The sequence below is a fragment of the Xenopus tropicalis genome, chromosome 9 (genome assembly GCF_000004195.4).
Source record: "Xenopus tropicalis strain Nigerian chromosome 9, UCB_Xtro_10.0, whole genome shotgun sequence".
Taxonomy (NCBI): Eukaryota; Metazoa; Chordata; class Amphibia; order Anura; family Pipidae; genus Xenopus; species Xenopus tropicalis.
In genome coordinates, this window is record NC_030685.2 from 75,694,708 (window position 1) to 75,720,929 (window position 26,222).

General features: G+C 41.4%; 1 protein-coding gene across 6 annotated transcripts; it reads left to right on the plus strand.

The window, feature by feature from the left end:
* The first annotated feature begins 87 nt into the window (after window positions 1-87).
* prpf40a (pre-mRNA processing factor 40 homolog A) lies at window positions 88-24,222 on the plus strand. Of its 6 annotated transcripts, none has more exons than NM_001256940.1 (28): window positions 88-225; window positions 4,785-4,862; window positions 5,444-5,566; window positions 5,662-5,757; window positions 6,278-6,308; window positions 7,118-7,137; window positions 7,418-7,492; window positions 7,580-7,690; window positions 8,904-9,024; window positions 9,714-9,738; window positions 10,197-10,454; window positions 11,736-11,844; window positions 11,990-12,054; window positions 12,209-12,373; window positions 12,501-12,609; window positions 12,923-13,073; window positions 13,569-13,702; window positions 14,144-14,258; window positions 16,001-16,033; window positions 17,900-17,991; window positions 18,882-18,998; window positions 19,348-19,485; window positions 20,753-20,848; window positions 21,161-21,247; window positions 21,346-21,445; window positions 21,526-21,587; window positions 22,076-22,237; window positions 23,313-24,222. In NM_001256940.1, exons 1-28 carry the CDS (start codon window positions 223-225, stop codon window positions 23,403-23,405), a joined length of 2,769 nt encoding a protein of 922 aa, NP_001243869.1. In that variant the 5' UTR covers window positions 88-222; the 3' UTR covers window positions 23,406-24,222. The 6 variants fall into 6 exon arrangements, with proteins under 6 accessions (NP_001243869.1, NP_001243870.1, XP_017952537.1 ...); NM_001256941.1 differs by having other exon boundaries at window positions 5,677-5,757; XM_018097048.1 differs by having other exon boundaries at window positions 93-225; window positions 10,200-10,454.
* The last annotated feature ends 2,000 nt before the right edge of the window (window positions 24,223-26,222 follow it).

Genomic DNA, 26,222 nt, shown 5'->3' on the forward strand with positions numbered 1-26,222 from the left:
AGTAACCAATAGCGAGGCGGCTCTTAAGCTGCATGAGTAAGCCCAGCTGCCATTCGCCAGCTCCCTGACCTGCCCCTTTACCCTTCCCACATTCACTGTCTGTGTATTGCGTCATCAAGAGAGCGACGCCCACCTTCTTTCTCTTGGAACCAATGAGTGCCGCGGTTACTGGGAGGTGGTGCTAGAGCAAGAGAAGGCCGGGGGCCGGAGCGAAGAGGCATCATGGTAAGGAAAGTGGGACTTTGTAACTGGGCTTCCCTCTGGGGTTCCGGGGTCTGGCTTGGGATGGGGTTAAGGGACGCCTGGGGGTCTTCATACGGGAAAGTGCAGCTGTTCAGGCTAAGGTTTGGCCTCTTGTAGAAACCATGAGCCTTTCCAGGCCCGGGCTCCATTCAGCAAGCTTGTCGCTTGGACCGCAGCGCTTATAAGCTATTCATCCTGTGTGGTGCCATTGCTTATTCCTTTTGCACTACAACTCCCAGAGTCTTTCCATAATAACTGCGCTGCCAGAGAATGATGGGATCTGTAGTACAAAAGCACCAATAGGCCTGCCGGCTGCTAGATTCCTTTTCTAACGCCAAGGGGCGGGGTTAGAGATAAGGGACAGTGCAGGAAAACAGAGACCCCCGTTTGAACAAAAATACTCCACAAACTGGGGGTGTCCAGCCTTTAGCCTCCTCCTCCTGCTAAACTACAACTCCCAGTGACTGCTTCAACTATAGCTATCTGCAGCTGTGGCTTGTCAACACTGTATCACTGATTTATACTCTGAACTAGCCATGGGGACAATATATAGGTAATATGTTCTATTATATATGCCCCTTACAGGCAGAGAGGTTTAGGGTACTGTACTGTACATGCCAGCTTTAAGGGTGAAGACACACAGAGCTACTAGTAGCAGCTACTTGTTACGGCTGCTAAACACCAGAAAATCCCCTGCCATAGATAATACTGAGAATTGCCTCTGCTAAAACACACGTCCAGACAGTTATCAGTAAATGATCAGCATTGTCTGTTTTAGTAGCCACTACAAGTAGCTTCTACTATTAGCTCCGTGTGTCTACACAAAAGACATTTATTAGGGTGAAGAAACACAGAGCTACTTAGTAGCAGCTGCTTGTCGCGGCTACTAAACACCAGAAAATCCCCTGCCACAGACACTACTGAGAATTGCCTCTGCTAATACACACGTACAGACAATTATCCGTAAATGATCAGCATTGTCTGTTTTAGACAAGTAGCTGCTACTAGTAGCTCTGTGTGTCTTCACCATAAGGGCTCTGGCACACGGGGGAGATTAGTCGCCCGCGATTAACTCCCTGTTCAGACGCGGCGGCAGCGCGATTTCGCGCAAATCGCCGAAAAAGACTCGTGAGGCTTTTTCGGCGATTTCCGGAAATCGCCCCGCCGCGTCTGCCATCCCGCCGGCGACTTACATGTTCGCCGGTGGGATGGCAGGGGTAGGCAACTCGGGGAGATTAGTCGCCCGCGAACAGGGAGTTTTGTCGCGGGCGACTAATCTCCCCCGTGTGCCAGAGCCCTAAAGTGTACACAAAAGATTTTTTTTAGGGTGAAGACACACAGAGCTACTTAGTAGCAGCTACTTGTCACTGCTACTAAACACCAGAAAATACCCTGCCATAGACAATACTGAGAATTGCCTCTGCTAAAACACACGTAGATACAATTATCAGTAAATGATCAGCATTGTCTATTTTAGTAGTCATGACCAGTAGCTGCTACTAGTAGCTCCATGTGTCTTCACCCTTTGAGGGAACGTTGTTTAAGTGTAAATTCCCTTTTTGCTTTTCCCTGTTCACAACTCATTAGAGAGAGGAATTCTGCTCTCTGAAAGCCATAAGTGATTACTCTGACTAACTACGTCAAGGGGATCCCATACTTGCCCCTGTCAGATGTTGTAGGGGTTATATATCATTATAACCTAGAAAAGGCTTTGATTGATACAGCAGTAAGAGAGTGCCTTAAGGGCTCTGGCACACGGGGAGATTAGTCGCCCACGACAAAACTCCCTGTTCGCGGGCGACTAATCTCCCCGAGTTGCCTTCACCTGCCATCCCACCGGCGAAAATGTAAGTCGCCGGTGGGATGGCACACGCGGCGGGGCGATTTCGCGCAAATCGACGAAAAAGCCTCGCGAGGCAACTTCGGCAATTTACGCGAAATCGCGCCGTCACGTGTGCCATCCCACCGGCGACTTACAGCGGATCTTCACCCGATATCCCCACCTACGGGTGGGCGATATCGGGTAGGAAGGAACTTGAAAAAAAAAATAATCCGATCGTTTGGCTTGAGCTTATGGGGCAGTCGGTTCGGGGACCGCATCAACGAGCCGATGCGGTCCCCGATCCGACCGGATTTTCTAACCTGGCTGGCCAGGCAGCTCTGTTCTGCCCATACACGGGCCGATTAGCTGCCGAATCGGTCCAAGGGACCGATATCGGCAGCTATAGTTGGCCCGTGTATGGGCACCTTTAGTTAAGTGAACTGCTCCCTAAGGGTGAAGACACCCAGAGCTACTAGTAGCAGCTATTTGTCATGGCTACTAAAATAGACAATGCTGATCATTTTCTGATAATTGTTTCTACATGTGTTTTAGCAGAAGCACTTTTCAATATTGTCTATGGCAAGGTATTTTCTGGAGTTTAGTAGCCTTGAAATAGTAGCTGCTACTAGTAGCCTAGTGTCTTCACCCTAAAGTGAAGTTTCCTTTTGTGACTCAAGCTCTCCTCCCATAGGCAGCACTTTGCTGTTATTGTGGAAACTTTGTTACTTTGTAATTTCCCTAAATGTAACTCTTATTTGTACATTTATACAGTTGCCATTTGACTTTGTACAGAAATCATCCCTGATTATTTTCCCCATACATCTGCTACAATTTTTTGACCACTGTGGGGGCTTTTTTCAGAGGCTAGTAGCTAATATTAAGCTTTTTGGATCAAGCAAGCACTTACTGAGTTTATCGTCATGCTCTAATTCTGAGCTAATGGGTGTCTGTGTCAAGGAGAATAAAAGAAATGGGGGCAATGGCAGAAGTTGCCACTTCCAGACAACACTGAAGCCAGCCCTCTCAGCTCCCACTTAAATAACAATACTATCCCCTCTGCATTCATTGGAATTGATGACCCACTTTACATGCAGCATTTACAGGTAATCACACACAAATGATCTGCCATGTAAAAAGTTTTATATGCAGTGATTCCAATGAATCCAGAGGGACAGGGTTTTATGTGCATTTTGTTGCCCGCGGGGCAGGAGATTTCCCATAGATGACAGTGTCCCATCTCTCAGGGCCCTAAAGGAATAGTTCACTTTTAAATTTACTTTGTAGTAGGATGCAGAGAGTGATATGCTTTGTGACTAGGCTTAATTTTATTTAGCTATCTGTTTAGCAGCTCGCCAGCTTAAAATTTCAGCAGCTGTCTTGTTGCTAGTGTCCAATTTACCCTAGCAACCAGGCAGTGGTATGTATTAGAGCAGTGGTTCCCAACCTTTATTACTCGTGAGCCACAGTAAAATGTAAAAAGGCTTGGAGAGCAACACAAGCACCATAAAAGTTAATGGAGGTGCCAAATAAGGGCTAAGATTGGCTATTAGGCAGCCTCTATGCACACTATCAGCTTACAGGGGGCTTTATTTGGTAGGAAATTTTGTTTTTATTCAACCAAATCTTGCCCCCAAGTCAGGAATTCACAAATAACTACCTGGTTTGGGGGCACTGGGAGCAACATCCAAGGGGTTGGGGAGCAACATGTTGCCCCCGAGCCACTGGTTGGGGATCACTGTATTAGATGCTCAAAAATGAATAGGAGATGGCCTGAATAGAAAGATAAATAACAAAAAGTAGCATCAACCATAACATTTTAAGCTCACAGAGCAATAGCTCAATGGCTGCCAGTGTCAGTGACCCATTTGAAAGCTGGAAAGATGTAGAAGAGGAAGGGAAAGCATTAAAAAATGAAGTGAAATAAATATAAAAAAAAATTTTTCTAAACATAAGTTAACTTAAAGGTGACTGTTTCTAGGTTTCAGTGTGACCTAAAGGAGCTTGTATGTGTATTTTTTTTTATATTTCACTACTTGTGTACACAGCACTGTACAGCAAACCAAAAATTAATAGAACATACAGGGGGCATTACAATAATAGATACAAATAAACATACAAGGTATGATAATAAATACAAACTACGATTGCATTAAAGATTACCTAGAGCTAAGTGTCCAAGTGAAGAGGATTGAGATCCCCGTCCTGCAGAGCTTACAATATAAATGTAGCAGGAGAATGCAAATAATAGAGACATAACGGCTGTTTTTATGGGCAGTATAGATTTTGATACTTCCCTGACACTGGCACTTCCATTGTGTTTTACTGTTTTATGTAGTGTAACTGATATCAAAGTAGTCTGTTGAGCCTTTGGCAACCTTGACCTATACAAATCCTTAGGAGATTCACAATTCTATTTCTGGCCTTTAGTTTGACATTTCTTTTCAGAGGGATATGTGAAGGACATGGTTTTCATGTCTGTTCCATGATGTATAGCAATGTTCTCAGTGACAGACACTTTCCTTTGTCACTAGGTGATATTAGAATATCATATAATGCAGGGAACACTTATATAGGGCCAAGAAGTATTGCAGTTTTTTATTCTATCCTTAAATACAAGTATGCTGAAAGCTATAGCACATGGCATCTGATATGTATATTTAATTTTGGTTATAGCTATCTGTTTCTGTAAAACAAATGTATGCTCTCTTTTATATTTCAGTCAACTAGTGATGGTACAAATGGACCAAGTCAGCCAGCATTATTCCCTAACGGGTCACGCATGATGAGAGGCCAGTTTGTAAGTACTCCATTTTACCAGAGACTCATACACACAAGTTTCAGTGTTTGAAAAGTTACATGAAGCCGCACTCACAAGCATTTACTCAAGTGGTTTCAGTTTTGTTTTTAAAGGGGTTGTTCACCTTTAAGTTAACCTTTAGTATGTCATAGAAGGTCTAATTCTTAGCAACTTTTCACTAGATCTGATAGTTATAGTTTTTTAATTATTTCCCTGCCTCTTTCCAAACTAACTCTTGACTACATAAAAGCACAAATTATTTTAAATGACTAGTATATTTTGAACACATTGAATGGACACACACGCTCCATGTATAGGATGCCTAAGTATTACAAGTGAGTAGATCACTTTCTAGAGCAGAAAAATACATGAATAGTTGGGCTGATTCGACTCTGTAAATGCTACTTATTATGTTTATTGCGTAATGTAGGATAAGAAGGTAACTTAGAATACCTTTATGATAAGTGTGAGATATGTGAAGCTAGTAAGCAATCTATAATGTATCCTCTTAACTGCCAGTAGGGTAAAACCAGTCAGTATGTTACCTTGTTTGTTCATGTCTGTCTCTTGTTTCCTCCTAGATGAATCCAGTCGCCCACTACTCTGCTGTGGGGCTTGGGGGCTTAGGTCCAAGGGGGCCTGTAGGACCACATGGAATGATTCCCCCTTTGCTAGGACCCATGGGAGGCCCTCAGATGGGACAGGTAAGGTTTTAGCTATAGGGGAGCACCTTTAAGTTTATATTTGATTTGCTTGTCTGCCATGTATCTGCCCTGTTTTGTATAATAGTTATCTTAAGGCCTGTCTGTTCCAGATGCCTTCAATGATCCCCCCTCTCATGTCTGGAATGATGATGGCTACTCATGTCGCTCAAGGATTACCTCCATCCATGCAGGTCACTATTTAACTTTCCTTTTCTCAGTTATGCATTGTTCTATCTCTTTTTTTATCCAGAATGATTGGGACCTCAGTAATATAGAGCACTGTACCTTAAGGCTACAAATAACATTTATTTTGGTGACTACATTGAGGTTAATCAGCTAAGTAAGCTAAGAAAAGTGCTCTTAATTAACTGCTGCTGTAGAGTACTTGAGTGCTTGACACTTTTGAATGGTGACTGTTTCATTCAGAGGGCTATTTACTTTTCCAAATAAGAAAATATTACAGCACCGATATCTAAGGCACTGATATCTAAGGCTATTTAAAGCAATTTACATCTCTGACATAGTAAAAAAGAGTAGTCTTTAAAAAACAAAAATTAGATACTATGAGTAACTATAGTGTGCGTTAAAAGTAGCTAAGTATAACTCATAACATACTGTTTGAATAATGCTATATTTTCATTACCTTTGTACAAAAAGCTGAATAAACCTATATCTTTTTTTTTTTTTTTTTCTTTTTTAAATATATTCTAGGCTGGCATAAACAGCATGGAACCCCCACTTGGTATGTATAGTGTTGTATTGGTTGGTTAGATATTAGGTACAGGTTGGCTGTTGGCTAAAGGCCATTAGTAATTAGTGAATTAATTGACCGGCTTTTTTTCCTTTTTAGAAATGTTAGAGCTTTTTGTGATTTAGTTTAGCAGGCATGCAGGTTTGGTAGAACATTGTTTCCTCCTTCTCTTTACCACAGTATTGGCACACACCGGTCCCAAGATTAGAACCACGTGCTACAGACACAGGAAGTTGAGGGCAACCTAAAACTGAAGTGTCTTAAAGTGTAACAGTACCTGCCCTGCCACTTTATACCTAGCACTGAGGTTGAAAAAGCAAACCTATTCTATAAAAAGGTAGTTCACAATTAACTTTTAGTTTGATGTAGACCGTGATATTGGAGACATGCAATTAGGCATCAGCTAGTTGCTAGGGCTCAGTATACGTTAGCAACCATGCAGTGGTATGAATGACAAACTGGAAAATGAATAGGAGAGGCATGAACAGAAAAAAAAGATAATAAAGTATAACAATTCCAATAAAATTGTAGGTTCGCAGAGTAAGTTTTTTTTTTTTTTTTTTCCTTTCTGCTATGGTCAGTGACCCTCATCTGAAAGCTGGATAGAGGCAGAAGAGGAAGATATTAAGACCAACTGAAAAGTTGCTAAGAATATGACATTCTCGAACATACTAAAAGTTAATTTGACAGGGAAAATAGTATTAATATTTTTAAAGAAGTTATTGGTTCTTGGAGGATTTTGTCAAACCATTAAGTTTCTATTAATGCTTTTTTTTTTCTTTTCCCTCTTCCTCTCTTAGTGCCACCACCTGTTGCTCAGGTAAGATGCAAATGAATGCCTTGAAATTCCTAAAATGTTAGGAACCCCTCTGTGATTGTAATTGCTTACCTTATACTCGGGTTGGTGCACCTGTTAGGAGAAAACCTCACCAGCCCAGGTAGCTGCAAGACAGCGATCCTCTTCCTTCCTCAGAATCCCTGGGCCGGCATATGCGCAGTAGAGCGAAAAGCCATTTTTTTTTTGTTAAAGTTCGGCATTTCACTATACTCAAACGTTTAGAAATCACCCCCTTGATGTTTCATTCCTATCTTCACTTTAGGCAGTGCATCCCATAGTTGCAGCACAACAGGCTGTTTCATCAAACAGCACAGGAAGCGAAGAACAAACAAAGCTGGTAAGTGTTATTTAATATGTGTGTTTTAATGAACTTTTATTCTACATGCTTTCATGCTTATTCTCATTGCCTACCTTGATTTTGCAGAAATTACAGTGGACTGAGCATAAATCTCCGGACGGAAGGACGTATTATTATAATGCTGAAACAAAGCAGTCAACGTGGGAAAAACCAGATGACATGAAGACACCTGCAGAGGTAAATCATAGTTTTATTGCTGCCAGTGTAATAGCGCAGCTTGTCAAAGTGAAGCCAAACAGGCGTTAATGTGCTGCCCGTATAAGGAGCAGGTCCCTGCAAAGCTGTAAAACTTTAATGGTTCTGTCTTCCTGAATGTTTACCTATGACAGTAGGCTATATATAATTTGTTGCATAGTTTGTTGCACTGAGCAGTAGTTAGAGTATCTTTTAAAGTGCTACTATATTTAATCATGTTTTTTCCCTGTATCTGTTGGTGCATGGCCTGTACTCGAAAGTCCGAGTTCAGGACTGAAACGTTGGAAAGAATAAACATCACCATTTGCATTTAAAAGCTGTTTATTATTTTCTTTTGTCCCTATGTGGAAATCCTGTGAGTGCCGACATTTTTTATATATATATATATATATATATATATATATATTATAATATAGCAAGACAGTGAGGCCACACACACAGGGACTTAGTTAGAAGACAAAAAAATTTTTATTAATGAAAAAACACATGGTTTGTCCCTGAGGAAGAGCACAGTTGGTTCTCGAAACGTTGGGTTTTTTTCATTAATAAAATTTTTTTTGTCTTCTAACTAAGTCCCTGTGTGTGCGGTTGATCTGTGCACTCTTCTATGCACTTTTTCTAATTTTGATGATATTAGCAGTTGTTAAACTATATAAAGCATTTGAAACAGCTGCACCACCTGCTGGCCGTTTTGGTTGGCTGGAAAAAAATAATTTCCTGACAAAAGGATCATCTTGTTGGTAATGTTAAGGTGGCCATGCACTATAAGATCCACTCATTTGGTGAGCTCGCCAAGCTTTGTATATTATTCACATCAGCCCTCGTCACACCAGAGCTTAGAATCTTAATGTTTAGATTTTTTTTATCCACAGCACTCTAGATACATAAAAAGTAACGATACAAATGAAATTCTCATCCTTTGAAAGCAACCGTATGTCCAATACAGGGCTAGATCAGGGGCTACTTGCAGAGATTTCTGGTATACGGTGCTGGAGACAAACTGCCCCGTGTGCCTTTGCTCTAAGTCTGAGGGAAATGTTCAGCAGAATGTATTATCCTTGCAAATAAACCACTTTATGTGTAAATGGAACACTTTGTAGGTGCATTTTTACCGCTTTTGCACATGCCATTTTTAAGTATATGTTTTGCTAAAGTATATCAATGACGATTGACAGTTTTTCTCTTTTGCCTTCAGCAATTATTATCCAAATGCCCCTGGAAGGAGTTCAAATCGGACTCTGGCAAGCCGTATTACTACAACTCCCAGACCAAGGAGTCACGATGGGCCAAACCTAAAGAGCTGGAAGAGGTTGAAGGTGAATATCTAAGTGGGGGGTGTGGTTGTTACCAACCCAGTGTCCTGGTACTATGGGGTGCAATGCTTATACTATGAATGTGGTGTGTGTGTGCGTGCAACACAATTATTGCCTGTCAGTTGATAGTTGTCTAAAAAATCATATTGAGACTTGTTCCGGGGGCTCTCACCTTCAGGTGCCTTACAATGTTTCACCTATGGTTTATGGATGGGGGGTTATTTTTGGCTCTTTAACTCTGTTTTTGGCTACAAAAAAGTAGTGTTAAAACTCTCCAAATACAGTGGATATAAAAAGTCTACACACCCCTGAATGTGACCTATAAACTTTACCACTCAATTGAAAAACAAACTGAAATCTTTTAGGTGGAGGGAAGAAAACCAAAAAAACTAAAATAGACTTTTTATATCCACTGTAGCTTTGTGACATTGCCTTAAAATGTTAAGAAAAGGCATCATTAAATATATTATAATATAATAAAAAAAAAATATATATATAATAAAAATATTGTTTCCTTCAGTCTTCAAACTGCACAATCGCAGCAAGCAGGCAGCTGTCATTTTGTGGGCAATGTTAAGGCAATCTTTGTAGCACCCCAAAATCTTGTTTATGTGCCGGAATGGGGTACCTGATGCCCATTGACAATGCTTTTTATGCTGATGGATTTTTTTTTCTCATTTTTTCCTCTTTAGTAATGATTAAAGCTGAAGAGAACAGGTATGTATAACAAGCAAAGTCTGTTATTTCAAGCTCTGAAGCTGCAGCTCCCAGTAGCAGTTTAACAACTACTGAAGGGCTACAGTCTGGGCACCCCTGTGATTCTGGGGCACAGGGAAAATGCCCTTTTTGTTGTACCCTAAAAAAATATTTCTTTACAGTGGGGGATTATTTACTTTTGTTAGAGATTATTTTGGGAGGAAAAAAAAAATCACTATCCTAATTGTGCAAGTATGTTGCTGCACTGTTTTATTCTGCAGCACAGAAATTATACATCACTTACATAATTTCCTCCTGTTAAGCTTTCAAAGCTGGGGCCATGTTTTGTTTCACTCGTGTATAATAAGTCTTGCAGCTTGCTCATTATGCACATGTGTGTATTGTAAGATCAGGAGATTTCTCTTGTGTTTTGTGTGCAATTGTGTTGGTATAATAAAATGATTCCTTTACTGATCTAGTAGTGCCAGCGAAGAGCCAATGCCAGTTGCGGTGCCTGCCGCACCAACCATAGAGGTGAATTCCATGCCAACTCCTCAGGCAATTGAATCAGAAATAGCACATTCAGATCCAACAACGCCAGCCATAGATACAGAAACTGCTGTTGCAGAGACAGAAGAACAGCCAGCACCCATCGCCTCTTCATTACAAGAGAAGGAGGTAGAGGCTATCGGCAATGCTGTAACAGAACAACCCCCTAAAGCAGAAACCCCTGTTGAGTAAGTGCATTTCTGATGTCTGATATGTGTTTCTAAAACGGGGCTGTACAGTGTGTTTCTAAAACAGGGAAGTAGTGAATGCTGAAATAGGGATAAAGGTGGCCGTACGTTGCAATCCACATCCGCACCTAAGGTGGGCGATATCGGGATAATTTGATTGTTTGGCCCTAGGTGCTGTCTGCCTGAGGACCGCCTCAGTGAGCCAATGCGTTCCCTGATCCGACGGGAAAATTAAACCCGACTGATCAAGATCTGGCCAATTTTAGGCCACATGTTGGGTGTGCCCATACACTGTCAGATACGCTGCCAAAATGTTCTGATGGACCCGAATCAGCAGCTGAAATCTGCCCAAGTATGGCCATCTTTAGGGAGGACATACAAACCCCCTAGCCTAGTGTTGTACAGCAGTACTACTAACTAATAGTATCAATAATTATTGCAGGATATTCTTTGTGTGAGTCTTGGTATTAGTGGTTTCTCTGTGTATTAGATCAGCCCTAGGATATGCATGTTGTATCTGTAAAAGGACTTCATAGAAACATAATAAATGTTCTGCCACTGAATACAAGAGAACCTATTGATGACCTTATAAAAGGGTTAGTAGAACTTGAGTTTGGCAGAGTAATGGGCAAGTGATATTTCTTAGACAATTCGGGATGTGTCTTTTTACTTGTAGTGGCTTTTGGTTAAATTAGCGGTTTGTTTAGCAGATCTCCAGTTTGGAATTTCAGCATCTAGTTGCTGGGGTCCAGTTTACTCCAGCAACCAGGCAGCTGATTAATGACAGACTGGTAGGAGAGAGTGTGAATAGGGAGGTAAGAAATAAATGACTAAATAAAATTGTTGCAGCACAAAAGTCAGTTACCCCCATTTGAAAGCTGGAAAAAAATAATTAACAAAAAAATGAAGGCACTGAAAATTTGCTAACATTATAGAACATTCTATACTGTAAACTAACAGATGTTGTTGGCACCAGTTTCTAAAAGGTATTAAGTAATGGGGAGGTTCCAAGATGATTTTAAAGTGATACTGGAAAACCTGGAACTTGTCAGTATCCCTGCCATCTATTGGCTGCCACACTAACAATAACTTTCAGCTCTTTTCTGACCTCCATATTGGACTTCTGCCATTGTCATACTGTCAAGTGTTTGTGTCTCTGTTATTCAGTATAACATTGTCCGTAATTATATTTTTTTATGCTTATATATACTTATATTTGTTAAAACTGTAGGTTTCAAAGATTTTTTCTATTAATTGTGTTCACATTTGGATCCATTTTAGATCAACTCCTGTAGAGGAAAAAGAAGAGGAGAAAGCTCCTAAAAAAGTTTATACTTGGAACACTAAGGAAGAAGCTAAACAAGCATTTAAGGAACTTCTTAAAGAAAAGGTATTTAAACATGAAATGTGTACTGTATACAAAAGAAGAAAAGGTCCTTATGGGGATGTAGAATGGAGACAGGCTGCTGTGCTATATATCAGAAAAGGACTGTATAACCCTCCAGCTAAAGTTAATTTCACATTTTATCTTACAGCGTGTTCCATCCAATGCAACTTGGGAACAAGCCATGAAAATGATCATTAATGATCCCAGATACAGGTAGGTGTCCATTACAGACCTACAATATTTCATTAGCTGGCTGCTTGGCTGGAGAAGGCCAGGTGCATAAACATTACTATTAAGCATGCACGGTAGTATGGTGTTTATATGTTGTTAGAAGCTCTGGCTTTAAACTTTCCCCTCGTATGTGCAGTGCTTTGGCAAAGCTGAGTGAGAAGAAACAAGCGTATAATGCATACAAAGTGCAGACTGAGAAAGAAGAAAAAGAGGAGGCCAGACTGAAATACAAAGAAGCCAAGGAGTCCTTCCAAAAGTTTTTAGAGAACCATGAAAAAATGACCTCTACAACCCGATACAAGTAAGGATTGGTGACTTGTTACCGACACAATGTACCAGTCGGGCTATCTTGGTTTTGGTAACTTGATGTTGCACTCAGGTCTCGTACAGAATCTATAAGTGATTTGTTTTCTTTTTGGTTAAAATAGGAAAGCAGAGCAGATGTTTGGAGATCATGAAGTATGGAATGCAATTACTGAGAGGGACCGGCTTGAGATCTATGAAGATGTTCTGTTCTTCCTTGCAAAGAAAGAAAAGGTAACCTTGTGGGCGGAGTCAAGTCTATTAGCCTTTAGGCCACTCGACATACAAGAGAACTTGGGTTATAACCAACATAAACTCCTGGGCAAATGTTGTTGCCAATGGGCCTATGAAGTCTGATCCATTTTACACAGTTACTGGCCAAAGCTGTGCTAATAACAGAAATAGTCTACTCCTTTGTTCGCCTTAACTTAAGCTTTTGATTGACCTAAATCACCCTAAAAAGAAACATGATCCAACAACAACTAAGTATACGATTTCTGTGTCAATTGAATTAGTGCACAGGGGTGTAATCATTTTTTTCTGACAGGAACAAGCAAAGCAGCTACGGAAGAGAAACTGGGAAGCCTTGAAAAATATACTCGACAACATGACAAACGTGACCTACAGCACCACTTGGTCGGAAGCCCAGCAGTACCTCATGGACAACCCAACGTTTGCAGAGGACGAGGAGCTGCAGAGTAAGCACATGTTCTGATTTTCTTTTCCGAATTGTAACCCTATAAGCTGTGGAGCTGCGTTTACCGGCCATCCCCACTTACCTTCCAGTGGCCTCAAACCTTATTTTTGAATTCCTGGCTTGGAGGCAAGTTTTGGTTGCATAAAAACCAGGTGACTGGCAAACAGAGCCTCCTGTAGGCTGCCAGTCCATATAGGGGCTACCAAATAGCCAATAGCAGCCCTTATTTGGCACCCAGGAACTTTTTTTTTTAATGCTTGTGTTGCTCCCCAACTCTTTTTACATTTGAATGTGGCTTATGGGTAGGCGGACCCCTGCCTAAACCTTTTCCTTTGAGAAAGGCTAGGAGAAAACAGGTTACTTATAAATGGGATGTATATATCCATTAACAACCAATCCTTATCTGCCCTTTATTAATCATTGCAAGGGCACTGGCATGGAAGTTTGCCGGAACAAATTAGGTTATTGTTAAATGTAACTTTGTTTTTATTTAAAGATATGGACAAGGAGGATGCCCTAATATGCTTTGAGGAACATATTCGTACTTTGGAAAAAGAAGAGGAAGATGAGAAGCAGAAGGCTTTGCTTAGAGAAAGACGGCGGCAGAGGAAAAACAGGGAATCTTTTCAGGTTTGTGACCGTGGATATACTTTTATACCTGGCTGCTGGGGTTGCCCTGTGTCATATGGAGCAGTAGCAATAACACCTACTAATGGCTGCAGGTTGCTTCCTGTTGCATCATTGGAAGGTTATGAATAGTGCATAATTATTAGCGAGTGAGTAGTGAGAAATGTGAGCTTCACACCAAGTAGTGTTAAGCTAGCAATACACAGCAAGATCCACTTTTTTTGGTGAGATCACAGCAGGCTGAGATGATAATTTTGCCCCCAGGCCCGTGGTCTTTGCAGACCTGCCGGGAAAGGACCGTAGTCAAACCTTTATTTTATGTTTACATTCCCCTGAGGTTTGACTGTATTAGGGCAGCAGTGGTCAGGGGCATGTAATAGAGGGAAAATAATTTTAGATATCTAGATATTTCATGTATTTTTTATTTTTTTTTTTTCATCTTAGATCTTTTTAGATGAATTGCACGATCACGGTCAATTGCATTCCATGTCGTCTTGGATGGAATTATATCCAACCGTTAGTTCTGACATAAGGTTTGCCAACATGCTGGGTCAACCAGGTAAGGGTGCATGCATGAAAATATTTGTGCCAATAGTACATTTCATTGCGGTGCTGCTTGTTTACCTTGGGAAGAGGTCAAAGTAGGCCTGACTACATGCTTGGCTGTTGCTAAAGCCGTATGGGTATGCTTCAGATTGCAAAAGTCGACCAACTACCAACTGACTTGTTAGTCTGATGGCCAGTGGCTTTTTTTTTTTTTTTAATTATAAGACTATCCTCCCAATTGTGTAATTTCCAAGCTTCTCACTATGCCAGCTAGTAATCATTAGTTTCTGCTGTTCTACAGAGAATACTTGGCAATGTTGCATAGTTAGATGGGGTTGAGAAAAAGATCCATCAAGAGTCCATCAAGTTCAACCAAGTAAACCCAGCACACAAACCCATACTGACCTATCTATCCACTCACATACAGACCCACACTGACCTATCTATACACTCACATACAGACCCATACTGACCTATCTATCCACTCACATACAGACCCACACTGACCTATCTATACACTCACATACAGACCCATACTGACCTATCCACTCACATACAGACCCACACTGACCTATCTATCCACTCACATACAGACCCATACTGACCTATCCACTCACATACAGACCCATACTGACCTATCCACTCACATACAGACCCATACTGACCTATCTATCCACTCGCATACAGACCCATACTGACCTATCCACTCACATACAGACCCACACTGACCTATCTATCCACTCACATACAGACCCATACTGACCTATCCACTCACATACAGACCCATACTGACCTATCTATCCACTCGCATACAGACCCATACTGACCTATCTATACACTCGCATACATGAACCATATATACCAACATCAATACTAACTGTAGATATTAGTATCACAATAGCCTTGGATATTCTGCTAATTCAAGAACTCATCCAGGCCCCCCTTATAGGCATTAACAGAATCTGCCATTACAACATCACTAGGAAGGGCATTCCCCAAACTCACTGCCCTCACCATGAGGAACCCCTTACGCTGCTTCAAATGGAAGCTCCGTTCCTCTAATCTAAAGGGGGGGCCTCTGGTGCGTTGGTCATTTTTATGGGAAAAAAAGAACCCCACCATCTGCCTATAATCCCCTCTAATGTACTTGTACAGAGTAATCATGTCCCCTCACAAGTGCCTTTTTCCCCTGAGAAAACAACCCCAACCCTGACAGTCTAACCTCATAGTTTAACCCTTCCATCCCCTTTACAAATTTATTTGCAGTCTCTGCACTCTCTCCAGCTCATTAATATCCTTCTTAAAGGAGAAGGAAATAATGTTGGCATTTTACTGCCAAAATATTTGCCACATTAGTGCCACCTAGAACGCTATATTTGTTCTGCAGAAAGCTTTGCCATAGAGCCCTAGAAGCTCCCTCCGTTTGTTGAAGATAGCAGCTGCCATTTTAGCTTGGTCTTCGCAGCTTCCTGCTGCAGCTCTGGCCGTTGGTAGCTCAGATTATACATTCCCAAGGGAGAGGGGGGGGCAGGTGAAGGGAGAGAGCTGCGTAGACTCCAGGTCCCAGGAATGAAGCATTTTTCTGAGAGGAAGTCTGATACCGAAGAACATGTTTTCAAAAAAAAGGAGGCAATAAATCCTGTGTTTCTTTTGATAGAGGACTCAGTGCAGCGTTTTTGTGAGTGCTTATGGCTGTATTTACATAGACCTTTCTGATAAAGCTTACTTAGTTTTTACCTTTCCTTCTCCTTTAAGGACCGGGGCCCAAAACTGCACTGCATACTCAAGGTGAGGCCTTACCAGGGACCTATCAAGAGGCAAATTTATTGCCCATGCCCTTTTTATACAAGACAGCACTTTATTTGCTTTAGTAGCCACTGAATGACACTGCCTGGAATTAGACAACTTGGTAATTACAAAAATCCGTAGATCCTTCTCAATTAAGGATCTCTCCAACACACTCCAGGTTATTAAAGGAAAAATAAAGTCAAAGTCACTTGGGGGTGCCAAAATGTTAGGCACCCCCAAGTGACTTTGACCGCCTACCTTTTACCCCGGGCTGGTGCCCCTGTGAGGAAGGAACAGCACCAGCCCGGGGTAGCTGCCGGCGCTTCCTTTTCCTGATTCGCTGTGCGCGCATGCGCAGTAGAGTGAAAAGCCGAACTTAAATGTTAAAGTCGGCTTTTCACTCTACTGCGCATGCGCCCACCGCTGGCACTCAGGAAAAGGAAGCCAGGAAGACGGAAGCGCTGCGCTCCAGGTGCCCCGGGCTGGTGCTGTTTTCTCCTAACAGGGGCACCAGCCCGGGGTACGAGGTAAGCGGTTAAAGTCACTTGGGGGTGCCTAACATTTTGGCACCCCCAAGTGACTTTGACTTTCGTTTCCCTTTAATAAACAAGTAAAAAAAAGCAAAGGACCAAGGACTGACCCCTGCGGTACTCCACTAACCACACTGGTCCAATTAGAAAATGTTCCATTTACCACCACTCTTTGTACTCTATCCTTCAGCCAGTTCTCTATCCAATTACAAATATTATGTTCTAGGCCAATATTCCTTAATTTGATCATTAACCTTCTGTGAGGTACTGTATCAAACGCTTTAGCAAAGTCCAAGTAGATGACATCCACTGCCATTCCAGCATCAAGGTTCCTGCTCACCTCCTCATAAAAGGCGACTAAATTAGTCTGGCAAGATCTGTTACGCATAAAACCATGCTGGCACAAACTAATAGTATTGTGAACTGCAATGTATTCATCTATCCTATCCCTTATTACCCCTTCCAAAAGCTTTTCTACTACTGATGTCAGACTAACAGGCCTATAGTTTTCAGGCTGAGAACGGGATCCCTTTTTAAATAACGGCACCACATTAGCAATCCGCCAGTCTCTCGTCAGTAGCTAAATTACTAGAATTGGGTCTATTGAAAGGGAAGCCTTCATTAGCTGGCTCCTCAGATAAGAGTAATAAGAGTTCAGAATTTCTGCTTTTTCCCTGTTCTCAACCAACTTACCCCCCCATTATAATAAGGGTCCCACCCCTTCTTGCTTCGTTTTTTTACTATTTACATATCTAAAAAATAATTTTGGATTCCTTTTACTCCTAGCTGCAATATCCCTTTCCATCTCTATTTTAGCTTGCTTGATAGCTTTTTTGCTGCTTTATTTGCTTCCTTGTACCTGATGAAAGTTTCTGCTGTCCCAGCTAACCTGAATGCTTTAACTGCACTTTTTTCTTACCAACCTTGACACTAACACTTTTATTCAGCCATAAAGGTTTTGCTTTGCGATGCCTCTCCTTGCTTACAAGGGGAATATACTGACCTGTATACTTGCTAAGCAACATTTTAAAGATATTCCATTTTCCTTCTGTGTTTTAACCCTATGAAAAGCCTTTCCCAGTTGACACATTGCAGAGATGCCCTTAAACTGGCAAAGTCCGCATGTCTAAAATTGAGTGTTTTAGTTACTCCCTTATAGCGCTGTCTCTGCAGCATTATCTCAAAGGAGACCATGTTGTGATCACTGTTCCCCAAATGACCCCCCACACAAATGTATGTCACATTGTAGGCTATTCTTCTTCAGGTGGGACTTGCACACAGTAGTTTCACTGAATGCCTTTGCCATACAAGTAAATGTCTGTATGTTGTGTTACAGGATCCACTGCGTTAGACCTCTTTAAATTTTATGTAGAGGGACTGAAAGCAAGATACCATGATGAGAAGAAGATCATAAAAGATATTCTAAGGGTAGGTTCTTGTGCATACTGTTAATTTTTCAATGTTCAGAATTGTAATTTCCCAAGTGCCACAGCCATGTGACTCGTGCTTTAATAAAACTTCAGTCACACTTTACTGCTGTGTTGCAAGTTGGAGTGATATCCCACACCCCCCCTTCCCCAGCAGCCGATCAGTAGAACAATGGGAAGGGAGCAAGATAGCAGCTCCCAGTAGGTATCAGAATAGCACTCAATAGTAAGAAACCCAAGTCCAGCTTGGGACTCCTCCAGTTACATGGGAGTAGGAGAAACTATAGGTTAGCTGAAAGCAGTTCTAATGTGTAGCGCTGGGTCCTTCTGAAAGCTCAGACTCAGGCACAATGCACTGAGATGGCGCCTACACACCAATATTACAGCTACAAATACGTTTGTTGGTTCATGAATACAATTTTAAATGGTAGAGTGAATTATTTGCTATGTAAACAGTGTTTTTTTTAGAAATAAAAAGTATCATGAGCTTGATAAAGAGGATATAGCTGTCACTGTGCAAATCCTGTAATGTAGGCATTGATGTCCCTTGGGGGTTTTGAGAAGGAAACTTGACTCTTACACCAGGAACAAAATGCATTGGCCCAAGGTACATTGACCTGCAAAGGGGTCAGCTTGTCTCCGTGCTGTATAGAAATCTGCTGGAAATGGCAAGACTGAACTTTCTCATAGGGAATACCTGGGACAATATGGTGGTGGCTACTCTGCAGGAAATTGCTGGCTTAGAATAGAAGGTAATCTCTGGGGTGTACTAACTTGTCCCGCCTCCCCCAGTAATTTGACAATTCTTGTTGCTTTTTAGTAATTTGTATGTACTTCCATATTAAATTGGGGTTAATTGAATTACAAGTTGCTTATTTTTCCTTCCTTCAGGATAAAAGCTTTGTGGTGGAGCTCAGTACCACTTTTGATGATTTCGTCACTGTTATCAGCTCTACCAAAAGGGCAACTACATTAGATGCCGGAAATATCAAACTGGCCTTTAACAGCGTAAGTTTTGTTACAATAATAACCATGAGGTTTTCTAATGAAATTAAGATAATGCTAATATATTTATACATGAGAGAGAAAAGTGCAATATTGACAAGTAGAAACATTGTCATCAGTTATCACTGGCAATATTTCAACCACCTTCTGAGGCGTAAATGGCCGTTCCCACACAAATGTTCCGCAAAAACATTTATATGCAGAGAAGGTATGTGCTATGTATGGAGTGGGATCAAGTTAAAAACAAACAAGTACGTTTGTGTCATCTTTGGTAAGAGAGGACGTAATTGGTTATCCTTCGCCACATTCATAACGGCTGCACTAACACGTAATTCTGTTTTTATGTTTGCAGCTACTAGAGAAAGCAGAGGCCCGGGAACGAGAGCGAGAAAAGGAAGAGGCGAGGAAAATGAAGAGAAAGGAATCTGCTTTCAAGAGCATGTTAAAGCAAGCAGCTCCTCCCATTGAAGGAGACTCTGTATGGGAAGAGGTACGGAATAACTGGCTCACCCATAAGCTATCTGCTATCTGTGTGCCAATTAGCTAAATGGATATATGATCGTTAGTATCAAATAAATGAATATATGCTCCTTAGTAGCCTTATATAGACCTAATCTATGGGGTAACTTGTTTTTAAGGGATTCAAATAAATTCATATTTAACTAATCTTGAATGGTATACCAGTATATATATTTTGTAGCTGTACTACCCTCTGTTGATCACTAGGGGGTGTCTCTCTATACTACTCAGTTTAGTTTATGCCCAGACTTATTAAGTACTCTGGTTTCCATATTCTAAATCAAAGTACCAGGATCTTATGTGTCTTTAATACTTTGATTTACAATTCAATATACACATTGTGCACCCTGCATTAAGTCTGCAGTGCGAGTTTTTTCTCTATTATATATACTTTTGGTTTCCATATTCTATGATCGTTAGAATACCCTTATTCATACAACCTGTTGGTGAGAAGGTAATTGCTAGTAAAGCTCAGTGCCCTAAGTTGTGGACCAAATGTGTTTTAGTACCCATTCCTTGTTGCTAAAGCTTTTAGAGCTTCTAGAAAGACAGGTGACTGCCTGATTGTCAGTAAGTTTACTTATTTTCATTTGTGGCAGATCTGCACATTTTGGTCCTGTAGCTTTGCTTGAAAGTAGTAGTGCCAGCAGCATGGGAATAGGGTTCAACTGCGCATTCTCCAGGCGGCAGAGTGGGCAAACGAGCAAGTATGGGAAAATGTGAGTGGTGTGGTTCAAAAGGGGGTCCTATGCATGGCTTCCCTTGTCTTTTAAGATACAGAGGCTACCTTCTAGGCTGCAGTGAATGATCTGTAAAAGGTTTGCCATATAAATTGCCTGATTTTCTTCCCACTCCTAAAGAGTCTTGTGATTTCTTGCCAATCTGCCCTTTCCTTGTTCTCCCTTTATTTTGCTGTGACTAAGGGATGGCTCAGGGCAGCATGAAACCCTGTTAGATAAATAAAGATAAAGGGAACATAATGATACAGGTTCCAAAATGGAAACATTGATTTGTAGACTAAAATAAGAGATGTAGTTTCCGTTAAAAATGTTCCTGTTAGTTAGCAATCATGTTTCGATTCAATTCAGTTGTTCCGACTCCAATGATTTGAGAGTAGTTCAGCAGTGGGACCACTCTATTGTGGATCAAAATTAAATGTATCATTGCTTCCACACAGAAAATATAATTGAATAGTTATAATTTCAAAGCCTCATTTATTTTGCATCTGTGCCCTAAAGGTTCGGGAACGGTTCACCAAGGAGCCAGCCTTTGAAGATATCACACTGGAGTCCGAGAGGAAGAGGATATTTAAAGATTTTGTCCTTGCCATTGAGGTAGTAGCCATTGCTTGTTAATTTCCACTAAAAGCTTCTATACGCCGTGCCTCTTGTGTACTGCCCCCCACTGACTTCCCATGGCTCCTATTGACAAATGAAAATGCTCTGAGTAGTTCCAGGTAGAAAAGCTCGCAGACCAACACTTTTCCATTTTAGTCAATTGCAATTTGGACAAAGCTGCAGCTCAATGCTTCATATAATCTATGAAAAACAACACAAGCAGAAAATAATCTTGACATTGAGGCCAAAGTATTGCAATAATAATAATATAACTTTTTTTTTTTTCTCCTTTTGTATTTGTAATTTTAGCACGAGTGTCAGCACCATCACTCGAAAAACAGAAAGCACTCCAAGAAGTCTAAAAAGCATCACCGGAAAAGATCTCGCTCCCGCTCTGTACGTTTGCCTCCTATTTACACAGTGGCCCCCATTCTCTTTTACATCTGCTCTCCATATATGTATATAATAACAGTTGCCATTTTTCTCTGTCTAAGGGTTCTGAATCTGAGGAGGAGGACGAGAACCACACCAAAAAGAAAAGGCAGAAATCAGACTCCAGGTCGGGGTCAGAACATTCCTCAAGCGGCGAATCAGGTAGACCTTGTGCCCATTCTTTGTTTCGTTGCTATGAAAATCTTTGGATTACTTTTAATTCTGAATTTTTTTGTTAATAGAAAAAAGCTACAAGAAAACAAAGAAGCACAAAAAGAAGAGCAAGAAGAGGAGACACAAGTCGGTGAGTATCGTTAGTCTTTGTCAGGGTGTCATGCAGCAGCCTGGGCAGATGTCTGGGTCCAGCTCTCCATAGCAGCCAAATAGATGTCAGACTGCACTACACCAATAAATAACTGCTGACTAGTTGTTATGGATTACTAGACTGTAGGGATGCACCAAATCCAGGTTCGGAATTCAGACAAGATTCAACTTTTTCAGCAAGATACCTAAGCTACTGTGTAGTCATGGGGGCTGCTTTGGGGTTCTGTTAGGGCTGTTGGGCCCATATTCACATAGCAGGTAATAAGCTGTTTACATGCAGGGCTCTGCTGCTTTGGGTGTAGGGTGCACAGAACACACCCTAGTGCCCTTCAGCTTTCAATTGCACCGCTTGCATACCCAATTCTTTGGAAGGTATGAAGACAAAGGTGCATTAGGAAGTGGCACAGTGTCCCTTCTCTTCATTCTTTTTGCTCAGTTTGTACCAACACCTTATTTATTTGTTTCCAGAATTCCCCAGAAACTGATGGAGAAAAAGAGAGGGATCGGGAGAGAGAGAAGAAAGAGAGAGACCGGGACAGAGAAAAAGAAAAAGAGAGTGAAAAAGATCGATCCAAGCGAAGATCCGAATCCAAATTGAAATCTCCCAAACGGAAAGGGAGAAAAAATTCAGTAAGTTGAATCTTGCAGCCTTTTAATCTCCTTCATAGGATAGTCATACAGGCCGGAATGGCTACCATACTTACATAAATCTGCCATTCCTAACCTTTTATTCTATAGTTGGTGCCCCCCTTCCCCTCAGTTACTTACATGTTGTTTGCTGAATGGATTTGGAATGCAGTTGGTTGTAGGGTTCCGTTGTCCCTTTTTAGTAACACATCTATCAGAAATAATGAGTTGCTGCAATGGGGACCAATCCCTTAACCCTTGTTCTTAGGCAGATGTCACATGTCCCATCATGCCCTATGCCAGGGGCATACCATCAGTAATATGATGGCCATAAAGGGGTGGACCCATATTAACTGATCAGCCTGCATTCAGTTAATGGACCATATGAACAGCTCTACTTGTGTATACTTTCATTTTGTTTGAGGCAATCGGCCAAACCATCATAGCAGCAGTATAGCTGAAATCTTCCAAACTTCCCAACCACATCTGGCCTTTTATGGGCAATCTCTGTCCATATTTCCTACCAACATGCTTAAGGTTGCAAGAACAGGTACTGGTGGTGGGTTGTGGTGGTCAGATCCTATGAAGAACACATTGGCTGTTTAAAAATGAGATGCAAACTTGCTACAAAGAAGCCATGCCTCATTCTGTTAGGCAGAAGAGCTGATCTCAAAGGAGACGTAGCATAAATGAAAAACCTCTTATGAGTAATAAATGGTGCTGGTTTCACTTTGGGCTAAAAATTAATCCTATCTGTAAAAATGCCTCCTTTATTGGAGCTCTCTATAGATCCCCTCAGGTCCCCTGTCTGTGTTTCAAATGATGGGTGGGTGTGTCCTAACAGTCCCTGCCAGAAGCACAGCAGGAGGGGGAGAGCCAATCACAGCCCTGCACTCACTTAAGCAAAGACAGGCTTCAGTTCCCTATCAGGCCAGCCTAGCTGCTGAATAGAAAAATCAATGGAGGGTCAATTCCAAGCTATTTGCCGCCAAGCTAGAAATGGACCCGTGTACCAGTTCTCTTTGAAACTAGACTTTTAAGTTACTTTAACATCTTTATGTCTGACTTTTCCCTGTAGGGTACTTGGGACACATCTGGAAGCGAGCTGAGCGAAGGAGAACTGGAAAAACGCAGACGGACTCTATTAGAACAACTTGATGATGACCAATAAAATTCATTTTACCCTGACATCAGTTGCCTAATTTGAGTCGATGGCCGTTGGGCCGTTGTAGAAATAAAACATTTCGGTTTAAAATAGCCCCTTTTTGTACAAAAGAGAAGTCTCCGCCGGAGAGAATGTAGGCCTCTACTTCTTTCCTGTTGTAAATGTTAGTTTGAAAGCGTTGCCTTACGGAGCCACGAGAGGAGAGGATGGGCCACCGGGAATCTAAGGGGCAAACCATTATCTGCATTTTGGCTTCGGAAAGCGGAAACTGTAATTGTAACTTTTTTTTTTTTTGATCAAAGCGAAAAAAAAAACTATTTTTTTATTTGTTCTGTTTTATTCTCTGCGTTTTCCTCCTTTTGCTTCTGATTCCCTTCCATGTTATTACGTTCTGATCGGGGATATTTTTGTATATTTTTTACAAAGTATTAAAACCTTTGTCTTTTAGCTTTTGCGCTAGTATTTATTGGAGACTGGCCCGGAGTAACCGACTAAACAGCAGGAGTCCAAACGTTCCGTATTTTATATGTTCCTTTATAAAATCCTGAAATGATGTAATTTCCATATTTTTATATGACTCTTCCTCCGCTCAGTGAGGGGATATATAAATAATGCATTCAATTGCTGATTAATGTATTAAAAATGAAGTTTCGCTGAAATACTGTATTTAATGTACCTTGATTTTGTACTGGGGGAAAAAAACATTCTTTAAGCTTCCTATGCCTTCAATGTAAATGTAAGTACAACGCAGATTCGTTTGCTACTTTCAGTTCTAAATTCTTTTTGTTGCCACCATTAAAAATTCCAAACTCTTTGCAACAGATTTTGCGAAACGTTTCATGGAGTTTTACTATTCGCATGACTGTAGCGCTTCAGTGGCGGAAGGATAGGCAGTAATAAATCAGGGATGCACCCCATCCACTATGTTAGGATATGGCTGAATTCTTTGAAAAAGATTTGGTTGAATATTAAACCGAATCATAATTATACCACGCGCTTCACATGAAAAATGTTCAACTTCCCTGCTGATGTGCCAAAGTCACGTGATTGTAAGGATTCAGCTCAGCCAGAAGCATGAATTTGGGCAAATCCAAATCCTGCTGAAAAAGGCCAAATCCCGAACAGAGTCCTGGATTGGGTCCATCGTAGTGATGTGCGGGTTGAGATCTTCTCGACCCGCACACAACCCTAACCTGCCCGCTCCCAACCCGAACTGGCTTCCTACCTCTATTTATAGACCCGCCCGGCCCTGCAATGACTGCACAATAGGGGTCGGGCTTCGAGTTCGCGCCTATAAAGAAACCGGAAGAGAGCTGCCGGCAGTGTAAGACTGCAGGCAGAGAGGGCGAGTGGAAGAGCTCTGCCCGAACCCGCCCACAACCCGCAGGTGATGTGCCGAGGTCGGCCCGACCCGCAGGTATCGGGCTGGTCCACACATCACTAGTGCATACCTAACAAAAGTTAGGTAGTCTTCTGGCAGATTGTTGTGCTTACAAGAGGCAAAACCACCAGAGAAAACAAATAAAATTCAACTACATTCCTTCTGAACCCCCATACACCTTCAGAGTGGATCTTCTCCCAGTATCCCCACCTACGGGTGGGCGAAATCAGGAGAATCCAGGCTAATTCGATCATTTGGCCCTGGAGCAGGCCCGTCGGTAGTGCCCATACACGGGCCGATTAGTTGACGAATCAGTCTAAGGGACCGATATCGGCAGCTAGAATCAGCCCGTGTATGGGGACCTTAAGAGGAAGATTTGAAGATCAGAATTTGAGTTTATACAGCCTCAAGTTTTTGGGGCAAATATTGTTGAAACTTGAATTTTTGAGATCCATAAAAACTGCCAAGCGCCACTGATCTTCCCAAAGCTGGCGAGAATATGCAGAAGTCAATGGGAGTCATATTTTCAAATTCTAAGGTGATACTTGAATTTTTTAGATTAATTTGAAAATTGGTAGAATGTGGTTTTTACGCTGAGTTGCTTTTCATGTTTCTAAGCAATCGAGTTCATTTTCGAATGGATAGATAAGACTTCAGTGATGTTTTATAAAACCAATTATTCTTGAGGTCCCTTCCTTTAGAATGGATTAGATCAGCTCTGTTGTTATTTGTGTCCTGCATCACTGCAAATTATCATTGTCCTTTGACCGCAAAGTATGTGTGAGCAAAAAGAGAGTTTATTACATTTTTTACACAGTCCAATGAAGAACATTTCTCTGGCATCTGTAGAGGACACAGGAGACCTATGGGGTAAGCCCACTTGACTGAAGCAACAATGTGGAGTATTCTTGGCTTTACCCCTTAGCACTGGTGTCTGCTATTAAGACTGTGTCCTGTGCTCAGAACCATGAATTTTGTAGGCCGCCAACGTACACAAGGACCCCTATGTTCATTGATATGCGCTGATGATACCTGAGCGTGGATTTCCTGTTCTCCCATAGAATTGGTGCAGAGAAGCCCAACAGTGTTCAAGGACTGACCAATCCTTAGAGCTACAGGAACACCAAGATGGAACTCCGCCTTTAGAACTCTACATCCTCTGTATGGTGTGCAGCTATACTTCATGGCCAAAGGGGCTTCATGAGTACAGAAATGAGGTCTGGAACACTTTCTCCCAGCAAATTGGAGACATTTTCAGGATCAACTAAAAGTTGGGTGGAGTTTTGCTTGAGAAAAGGTTAAGCTTTATAAATATTTTTTTTTTCCTCCCAGCCTCATACTATGAAATGCGGACCATTTTTGCTTATTATATTAGTATTAGTATAGTTAGCTGAAATTAAAGTTGAAGGAATGCGAAATCCAGCCATAAAGGAGTCTCGCTG

Coding starts and splice junctions, on each gene's coding strand:
- prpf40a (NM_001256940.1), top strand. Junction 7,138..7,417: donor TGCCACCACCTGTTGCTCAG/GTAAGATGCAAA, acceptor TCTTCACTTTAG/GCAGTGCATCCCATAGTTGC. Junction 12,374..12,500: donor ACCTCTACAACCCGATACAA/GTAAGGATTGGT, acceptor TGGTTAAAATAG/GAAAGCAGAGCAGATGTTTG.